Source organism: Oryza glaberrima, chromosome 1 (genome assembly GCF_000147395.1).
Source record: "Oryza glaberrima chromosome 1, OglaRS2, whole genome shotgun sequence".
Classification (NCBI taxonomy): Eukaryota; Viridiplantae; Streptophyta; class Magnoliopsida; order Poales; family Poaceae; genus Oryza; species Oryza glaberrima.
The window spans coordinates 29,137,536-29,147,243 of NC_068326.1; the positions used below are offsets into that span (position 1 = coordinate 29,137,536).

The window sequence follows — 9,708 nt, forward strand, 5'->3', positions numbered from 1 at the left end:
TTGAAGCCTGTCACTGTACGCGATCGCTCGATCGAGCTGCAACTTGTTGATGATAGCCGATCGGTCGATGATGATGATGACGACGACGAGAGGAGGAGAGATCCGCGGCCGGCCGGTTGGATGGATGGATCGACAGCGGCACGTGGATGGGGGGATTCCTGCCCACCTACTTAACTGCCTTAAAAACCGTTGATCCCCCTCCACCAACTTTGTTCCTGCGCGGGCGCCGCATGCAAACCGATGGATGCATCCATCCATGGACGGGGATGGATCGACATCGATCGATCGAGTCGCGTTCGACGAAGCCTAATTAACGAGAGCTGCTGCTAGCTGGCTCAGGCTGTCGTCATGTTCCAAAAGTCTCGTCCCATGTGACCCTCCAATTCCCTCCGTCGTAGTAACAAGGTGGCGTGGTGGCTAATAGCGCTTTGCAGCTAGCATACTGTAGTAGTACTAGCATGCTAGTATAAAACAAAAACCGGCAGATCCATGTTGCGGCGCCGTCCAACGCGCGCGCCAGAGCTAGGTGGTTAGCCCAAGCTCGCGAGATCGATCGCTACTATAGGCTAAGGACACGTACATGTCGCAGCTCCCGCCCAAGATCCCGGTGGCGGCGCCGGGGCACCACCAGCACTGGGCCTCGGCCGGGGGCGCCGGCGACGCGGCGTGGGCGGATGAGTTCGCCGAGTTCGCGGCGTCGCGGCGGGGCGCGCACCGCCGGTCGCTGAGCGACTCCGTGGCGTTCGTCGAGGTGGCGCCGGCGGGGTGCGGGGCGGGCGGCGAGTTCGACAGGCTCGACGACGACCAGCTCATGTCTATGTTCCCCGACGAGGGCGGGTCGTCGGCCCCGGGGTCCGACAACGGCGGCAGCGACAGCGACGGCGGCGGCGACAAGCACGCCGCGGCGCAGAGCGACGACGGGCAGCACGCCGCCGGGGAGCCGACGCAGGAGCAGGCGGCGGCCACCTCGCCGACGGAGCTGATCCGGGACCCCAAGAGGGTCAAGAGGTAAGCGAGCGAACGCGCCCGGTTGGGCACTGCGTCCATGCATGCATCTAGTGATCAATTACAAATCACTTTACGACACTATAAATTCCTCGATTAATTACCGTGTTCTCTTCTTTGGAAATGTCTTCAGGATACTGGCTAATCGGCAGTCGGCCCAGAGGTCGCGAGTGAGGAAGCTTCAGTACATCTCCGAGCTCGAGCGCAGCGTCACAACCCTGCAGGTATACATACATATACGTGCCATACGAACATATCAACGACGACAACACCAAACTCAAAACTAGTTATCACACCCTATACCAATCCGCTCTTCGAGCTCTAGCAAGCCGAGTTGACGCTCGTTTCGAAACGCGGCACAATTCTGAATCCTAGCTAGGAAACCGGACACCCTACCTCAACTCTACAAACTCACGTCAGATCAACCGTTCGTGGCTGTGCAATCTGTGCGATGTAGTAAGCGACCCGTCGATGAGTTTCACGGACAGAAGTGGCGCCAGTTTGAGACCGACCGATGGACACAGCCACACTGGTTGGCTGGCAATAGCACACAATGTGGCGAGGAGATGAGCGAGAGCGTGAGCCCCCACCCTCGTGCATATGCACGCCTGCGGATGTCTTACTTCACCTCACCCCCCGTACGGCACCAACCAGCCCACGTAGACGTAGTGGCAATGGCATGTCATGCCATGATCCAGACGCACATGGTTCTGCTTCTTCATGGATGGATTGGCCAGTGGGCAGTGGTGTGTTGTGCGTGGTCCCTTTCCTAGCTAGCTTAGCTTGCTTGCGCGACATCTGATTAAATTAGTGCCCTATTAAGAGATGTGTGGTAGTACTACTGTTTGTGCAAGTAGTAGTACTAGCATTTAACAACTGTTGTGTAGTGTACTCCATGTAACATGCTCCGTTTGTGTGCACAGTACGTTGGGTCATATAGAGCGCTCTGATCGTGGGTGCACATGGAGGGATCGGTCGAGACAGTTACAAATCAAATGTGTATCAGTAGCGTATCCGAACAAGCTAGATGCAGGGTAATTCAGGATGCCATTAGTGTCTGACCACTACGGCTAGATCTTCTTTGACAAGCAGGCATCAGTTTGGTTTATTCCCAAATTAAACATCGCCATTTTGGTTTTGTGTAAAATGTGATATGTTTTGCAGAACGAGGTATCCGTGCTGTCCCCTCGGGTGGCGTTTCTGGATCAGCAGCGGACGATCCTGACCGTCGGCAACAGCCACCTCAAGCAGCGGATCGCGGCTCTAGCACAGGACAAGATTTTCAAGGATGGTGAGTTAAATTTGTAGTAACATTTTTTACTTCTCTGCAACATGCTGCATTTTCTGTTGCTGCTGCTTCCCATCATGCCTGAAGGAGCATCTCTTTACTTTCCATTATCTGAAAAAGGAAACCACTCATGAGAATTAATCAATAACCTGCATGTGCAGCTCATCAGGAGGCGTTGAGGAAGGAAATCGAGAGGCTGAGGCAGGTATACCAGCAGCAGAACACCAAGTTGTCCGGTGGTCTGGCCGCTGACCACGCACATGTCCATGGCGGCCCGCCGCCTGTGCGAGCAGAGAAGGAGCTCATGAGCTAGCTGATCAATTTGCCTACTGTCCCCTGTGCAGTCTGCCTTAGCATTAACTTTGGAGGGAACATTGCATCATGAACCTGTGGATGTTTTCTTCTTCTTCTTTTTTTTGTTTTTTTATTCTTTTACATTGACTTGTGTATTCTTGATTCGGATGTTGATTGGAGTTCTGGTTTACAATGGGAATTGTGGGAGATGTCAATAAGAAAATGTGAACTGCAATAAGATTAACTGTGATTTTTGAAAGCAGTGCTTCACCTGTAGATGATCGCTCGTGAATATCTGTAATGTGACGGTTGAACAGAACTGAAATTAAATTGCTGAACATTTGAAGAAATGAACCTACTACGACGACAATGGCTTCAGGCTGTCCTAGCCTGTTACAGGCTGACGGCACCTGACCTCTTGTGCATGATTTGGTTCTCGCTTCTCGGTGAAAGAAACCACCGGAGGCGAAAAACCTGCGCAGCATATCGTTATCGTGGAACACCGTTACTGCTCCAGTTTCAAGGACAAGTCGCAAAGCGTGCAATACAACATCTGCATTATTCAGAATTTGCAGTATATGGATCTGGATCAGCGATGATTAACCATGCTACATGTGGTGTTCTTGTCTCAAGATACTGATTTTTCCTCAATTTTCGTTTGCACGTTTTTTAAGATTGATAAACGGTATGTTTCGTGAAAAAAAAACTTTCCACTTCCTCCATCCTACTCACTCAGACGTGGAAAACATAGCACAATTTTCAAAACTGATCACTGACTTCAAATTTCTCAAGTATTACAATTTTGTAGCAATAACATCATAATCATATAAAATGACAATCAAATAATATTATTTTCATCAAATAAAATTTAATTATAATAAAATAGTCATTAGTTAAATATTTGAAGAGAGTTGGGGCCTGTTCACTTTGATACCATTTTCAACCATACCATTTTTAGTAAAATTGCCAAAAAAAAAATGTCTACGTTTAGTTTGTTGCTAAATTTGGTCAATACATAAGAAATCCTGCCAATATTGCCATCTTGCCAAAATTTTGGCATTTGCCAAAACTTGGTAATATTTATTTTGGCTACAATTTGAACAGGCCCTTGAATTTTAAAATGTGTGTTCATCTATAGAAGTTGCTTTAAAATATCAAATAAACTTATTTTTTAAGTTTGTAATAATTATAATTCAATTAATCATACACTAATGGTTTTCTCGTTTTGCATGCCCTAATTTTTCTCGTTGTACGTGTATTATACTACGCTTTTCACAAAGCGATCTTTTTTTGTTCCAACAAACTGTGACAGTGTGAACGGTGACTAGTGAGCTGATGCGCTTCGCTTTATAGAAATCTGAAATCTCCGTGTAATATCTTCGAAGCCAGATGGCCGAAGAGCCTCAGGACTCTGTACATTATCCAAGGAGATAGTACTCTGAAATTTTTGATGTACAATTTCTAGATTGAAATTAATAGAAACTACACTATAGATGTTCTTCACATATAAATGTATCAAGAAAAGAAAAAAAAAACTTTCCCGCATTATAGTTCTTCTGCCTAATCTTCATATTTCCGATGGGAACTACTCCCTCCGGTCTTAAATAACGAGTCGTTTTGGATCTTTTAAAACAAAATTATACAACTTTTACTATTAGCATAAATTTTAAAAGGACTTCAAAAGTTACATAGGTGTAGAATATATCATTTTCCTATACCCAAAACATATACTTCACATGTTTTTATAATCAAATTTAACTCGCGCTGACTGCACGTATTTAAAACTGACTTGCTTTTTTAGACCAGAGGAAGTGCTAGACAGATTACCAACTTTAACTAACAGACTGAGGCATCGGCACAGGAACATCAACACCCTAACTGCCAAACATCACTTGTTCAAAGCTCAACACACCTATATACACCAACATTCGCGACGACCGTGCGAAAGTACTCCTAAAAAACAGGGCATGAATTGCCCGGTAAAAACCATAACACAAAAAAAACTCATGGACTCATGCTCTCTCCAGCAAATTCAGAGCGCGCTAAATTTGCAAAACTGAGGCAAAAAACGCAGATCAAACTACCAAACTGGAACCTGGTGGTGGTACTAGTCACTTGGAGTCTAAGCGAAGGCCATGCACTAATCGCTAACGCGTAACGTAGGGGCTACTAGCTAGCCGGAGTTCACTGATCACTCCCACAACGGGCTACTGTACAGTTGATCCGTGCAGGAGGCGTCGGCGCCGTAGGACGGGTAGTGGAACGAGTAGTAGCTCCTCCCGTCCTCCCACTCCATGGCCATGCCGTCCATGTACCACTCCTCCCCCGGGCACTCGCCGGCGACAGCGAACGGGCCCGCGGTGGCGTGGTCCATCTCCTCCATCCAGAACTCGGAGAGGTACGGTGGCGACGACGCCGGCGGGTACCCGCCGCCGTCGAAGTCGGAGAGGATGTCGTCGAGGCCGCAGTCCTCGCAGCCTTCTTCTTCCTGGTGCGGGTGGATGGAGTTCATCAGCTCCTGCCCGTCCCAGCCGTCGCCGACGTCGGCCGTGAAGAAGCCCAGCTGCTGCTTCCTCTGCGCTACAGCCTCCTCATCCTCCTCCGCGGCGAGGGACGCTTCCAGGAGCTCGACGAGCAGCTCGCCGTCCATCTCCGGCACCTCCACGACCGTTTCTTCTCCTCCTCCTTCTTGCTGCTGCTGCTGCCGCCGCCGCGGCCGCTGCTCCTCGTGGATGCTATCCATGGGAGCTGGATACTGCGATTGATACGCTGATCAAGATTTAACTGTGCGTGAGGACTGAGGCCGCGTTTGTTGTGTACGTGGCTGTGATCATGGCGTATGATCGATGAGGAGAGGGCGCGCGAGCTTTATAGCGCACGCGAGGTGGGACGGGACGACGTCGTGGCACGGTACCATCTCTACAGGGAGCCGACTGCCGAGTGACCGGGCCGGTCTCGCACCTAAGCGGCATGTGGGGCGGACGCCACTCGCGAGCATTGATGGGTTAGTGCTGCCGCTTTGCCCCGATCGAATTGTGGATTGCTTTTCGCGCGAGCAAACCCTCAATATAATCATTTCACCCAGTGCTCCAGCTGTCACCATGAACAATCAAATTAGCATATACTGGCTCCTTAAAAAAGTCCAACATATATAGTATTGGATTAGACTTAGGCCGAGTTTAGTTCCAAACTTTTTCTTTAAACTTTCAACTTTTCTATCACATCAAAACTTTTCTACACACACAAACAAACTTTCCTACACACACAAACTTTCAACTTTTCCGCCACACCATTCCAATTTCAACCAAACTTCTAATTTTAGCGTGAACTAAACACACCCTTATTAGTTAGTACAATGAACCTAAATATGACTTTGTCCGAATTCGTTATAATGGAATATATCCAATTAAATACTTAGATTGAGTTTTTTTAACAAAAGAAGTAGAATTGTAGGAGTACTACTTAGTACTCCCTCCGTCCTTATAAAAACCAACTTAAGATTGTATTTGATATAATCTAATACAATGCATGTTGAAATGAGCAATCTTATTATTGGGACGGTATAACGGATGTAGTGAGTAGGAGTACTATTAGTAGAACGGATGCAGTGACGGGAATAGAGCAAAAATATGAATTACTGTGTGGCACAAATTAAACATGGTACCACTATGACGAATTGACGAGACGTTCCTCTCACCAAGTTTGTGCAGTAGCAGCGTCCAAAGCAGATAAGGGGACGCGGTACGCGGTAGGTGCCTGCTAGCTCCAAAGGCCTGCCTGTTCAACACTAATGTGTGGCAAAGCCAAGCTAGCGACGCTTGGGTGCAGCCCTTGAAGACGTCGTGACGAGATTCGGTCCATATCCATCGCACAGCCGGCCGCACAGGTGCATAGCCTCTGCACGAGACTCCAACTCACTCCAGTGTCCAGTGGCGCCGCTTTTCTCAGCACCTACGACACCCCTGAGGATATATTTGTAGTATCTCGTGTGCGGTGTGCCTGATTTTGTTCTGTAAAAGAAAAAAGGAGGAGGTGGAAGTGGAACGGTAGCAAAACCGATGGTAAAAAAGAGGGAACAGTCTATATGCTCCACACTTCCAGCGACCAGTCCACCATAGGACACACTGACAACAGCTGGGTCAACCTGAGCATGGCATGTGACGGTATTCTCTGCTGGCTGCGTATACTAGTCAAAACTATATTTTTGGACTGCAGTGTAAGCGGTATAAAACTATATTTTTATTGGACTGTCTGTACACTAGTCAAATGAAAACTCTTAAGGGAATTTCAGTCAAACTGTATGGTCACTCTTGATCAAACGTACTACTCTGTACAAAAAAAGATAGATACAAACCTAAGATACTCGTATGTTAAGATTTATAGTAATTTTATATCTTATGAGACGGGGGTACTTGTGATACATATATACATATACCATTTCTCAAACAACATATTCTCACCTCTCATCCTCCTCACTTGTGTTCCTTCCGTTTAAGTTTTCAAGATATTTTGATTTTATTCTAAGTTAAACTTATTTATATTTATTAATCATTTATATTTATGAATCACGTAAAAGAATGTAGCAACATTTATAATATCAAATTAATTTTATTAAATCCACCATTAAATATACTTTTATAGTATATATTTAATATTTATAAATATTGCTACGTTATTTTTAAAATTTGGTCAAACTCGAAGATGGTGAAAGTAATAATTGTTTGATGTTAAAAATATTGTTACATTTTTTATATAAATCTAGTTAAATTTGAAAATATTTAACCTAGCACAAACCAAAAACATAAAAACGGAGAGTAGTATCATGGTGCCTCTTTGACTCCGCTCTTTCCATTCTCAACCTCTCTGCTATCAAATGCCCGCTGTTTCGAAGAGCAACGTAAAATTACACCTAGCCTAGGAGCCAGGAAGGGAGAGATTGCGGCGCTATTTAGATCCCACACAAAAATTTTACACCCAGTCACATCAAGCGTTTAAACAATTGTATGAAGTATTAAATGTATGCTAAAAATAACTAATTACACAGATTGTGACTAATTTGTGAGACATCTTTTGAGTTTAATTGCTCTATGATTTGATAATGTGGTGCTACAGTAAACATTCGCTAATGATGGATTAATTAGACTTAATAAATTCGTCTTGCAGTTTATTAACGGATTCTGTAATTAGGTGGTGTCTGTATATCTGATGTGACACGCTAAAACTTTACACCTATAAAGGATGTGACACGCTAAAACTTTACACCTATAAAGGCTATACGTACTGACTTTTTCTTACTAAATTCTTACTAACACTGATGTGTCATGCTATGAGTGCATCTAGATTTTTTTAACTTTCATCTACTTAAATCAAACGGTTGAGATGATTGTTAGTAAAAGTTTAGTAAGAAAAATATAGTACGGGTAGCATTGCTCTTAAGTACCTTCCAACAGGAGTGCAGACGAGAAACTGTAGATTGCAGAGAGCAGGCTGCAATCTCCTGTTATATTGGGACACGATCCGACCAGTGTACGTTACTTCACCGTAAGTACAGCCCTACCTCGCCAACTCGCCGGCGACAGTTGCACGGTAGTCGATCGGCATATCTACGCCTACCGGCCTACGCAGCGAGGTTGCCGTCACCAGAGGAATATGGCCTGGTGGAGCACATGGCTTGCTTGGGCCTTGCCCGCGTGACGGCGGTTTGGATACGGTCCGCTTGGGCAAAAAACCTCAGGTTCGATCACCGCCGCCAGCACGCAGCCGGCAGGGCCCCTTTCATCTGCATGCCGGTCACTGCTTCGTAAACCAGGCGAGGCGAACGGCGCCCGGGCAGCCGTGCCGCCACGATTCGCCCACCGTTCTGCACGATGTGCGTGAGATGGCGCAGCGCCGTAGCCAAACCACGGGCTTTGGCCGACTCTTTCGGCCGGATACGTATCCGAGAGACCGGCTTGGTTTCCTCTGGCCATGAACCGAACACGCATGCATGCCGCCCGCGACGCCTCGTGTCGTTGTCACATGGTTGGAGCGCATGGCTACGCCGCTGCGGAACCAATGAGTGGATTGGTCCTGCTTCTGCTCCTGCCTGCGCGCAGGCATCACAAGTGCTTTGTTCCTGCCTGAGTGGCCCTCATGGAATCCCAATTCTGAATAGGAACCGAGATCCAACATCGTATTAAGTTGGTGACAGATCGCAGTAAAATCGCTGCGACACTAGTCTGGTCATGAAAATGAGGCTTGTTTCAGCGGATCTGACCTGTTCATTCTTACTCAGGTCTGTTTAGTTCCTAAAATTTTTGCCCCAAAACATCACATCAAATCTTTGACACATACATAGAGCATTAAATACAGATAAAAAACTAATTACACATTTTGCATTCAAGTCGCGAGACGAATCTTGTGAGCCTAATTAGTCCATGATTAGCCATAAGTACTATAAGTACTACATTAACCTAGATGTACTAATAACAGATTAATTAGGCTTAATAAATTGTCTCGTGGTTTCCAGACGAGTTATGAAAATAGTTTTTTCATTCGTGTCCAAAAACCTCTTCTGACATCCGATCAAACGTCCGATGCAACACCCAAAAATTTTCTTTTCGCAAAATAAACACACCCTCGGGAGCTCCATTCACTTGTCGGATAGGCACATGTCCCTAGATGATTCCTTAACACATCCTATCTTACTATAAAGTTATCCCCACTAAGAGCAAATTTAATAGTATAGCCCACTACTAGCTCCAATTCATCTATAGTCAATCTAATAGCCAATTCATACAATAGTTGCTTACTATACTACTAATATGTGGTCCCACCTATCATACACACATTGCGTCTTGGAGTCCGTGTTGCAGCTGGCTACAGATCTGTAGCCTGCTGCTCTTCTCTCTATCTTTTATCTTATTAAAATATGTTTACAGCTGGCTAATAGCCTGCTATTGTACCTGCTCTAATACCTTAAGCTTAACATGCAAAGATACCACATCATCATCCACTAACAAGATGCCACATCATCATCCACTAATTAACAAGATGTTACTCATCATCCACTAACAATCATCACATTTAAACATCATGAAAATATGCTATATCTTTATAGTTTTTATAATTTAAGAGCTTTT

The 9,708-nt window shown here is 45.7% G+C and overlaps 2 protein-coding genes across 2 annotated transcripts; one reads left to right on the forward strand and one right to left on the reverse strand.

The window, feature by feature from the left end:
* Nucleotides 1–255: 255 nt before the first annotated feature.
* LOC127768333 (basic leucine zipper 6) lies at nucleotides 256–2,913 on the forward strand. The gene is made up of 4 exons (XM_052293892.1): nucleotides 256–1,008; nucleotides 1,139–1,229; nucleotides 2,170–2,296; nucleotides 2,455–2,913. The coding sequence occupies exons 1-4, from the start codon at nucleotides 581–583 to the stop codon at nucleotides 2,604–2,606; spliced, it is 798 nt and encodes a 265-aa protein (XP_052149852.1). The 5' UTR covers nucleotides 256–580; the 3' UTR covers nucleotides 2,607–2,913.
* Nucleotides 2,914–4,399: 1,486 nt separating this feature from the next.
* On the reverse strand, nucleotides 4,400–5,594 carry LOC127768977 (uncharacterized). The gene has a single exon (XM_052294653.1). It carries the CDS (start codon nucleotides 5,328–5,330, stop codon nucleotides 4,779–4,781), a length of 552 nt encoding a protein of 183 aa, XP_052150613.1. The 5' UTR covers nucleotides 5,331–5,594; the 3' UTR covers nucleotides 4,400–4,778.
* Nucleotides 5,595–9,708: the final 4,114 nt, after the last annotated feature.

Excerpts from the sequence above, each read along its gene's own strand:
- LOC127768977 (XM_052294653.1), bottom strand. The coding sequence starts at position 5,330 with ATGGATAGCATCCACGAGGAGCAGCGGCCGCGGCGGCGGCAGCAGCAG.
- LOC127768333 (XM_052293892.1), top strand. The coding sequence starts at position 581 with ATGTCGCAGCTCCCGCCCAAGATCCCGGTGGCGGCGCCGGGGCACCAC. Across the intron at positions 1,230-2,169 it reads GCAGCGTCACAACCCTGCAG|AACGAGGTATCCGTGCTGTC; the intron begins GTATACATACAT and ends TATGTTTTGCAG. Across the intron at positions 2,297-2,454 it reads GGACAAGATTTTCAAGGATG|CTCATCAGGAGGCGTTGAGG; the intron begins GTGAGTTAAATT and ends CTGCATGTGCAG.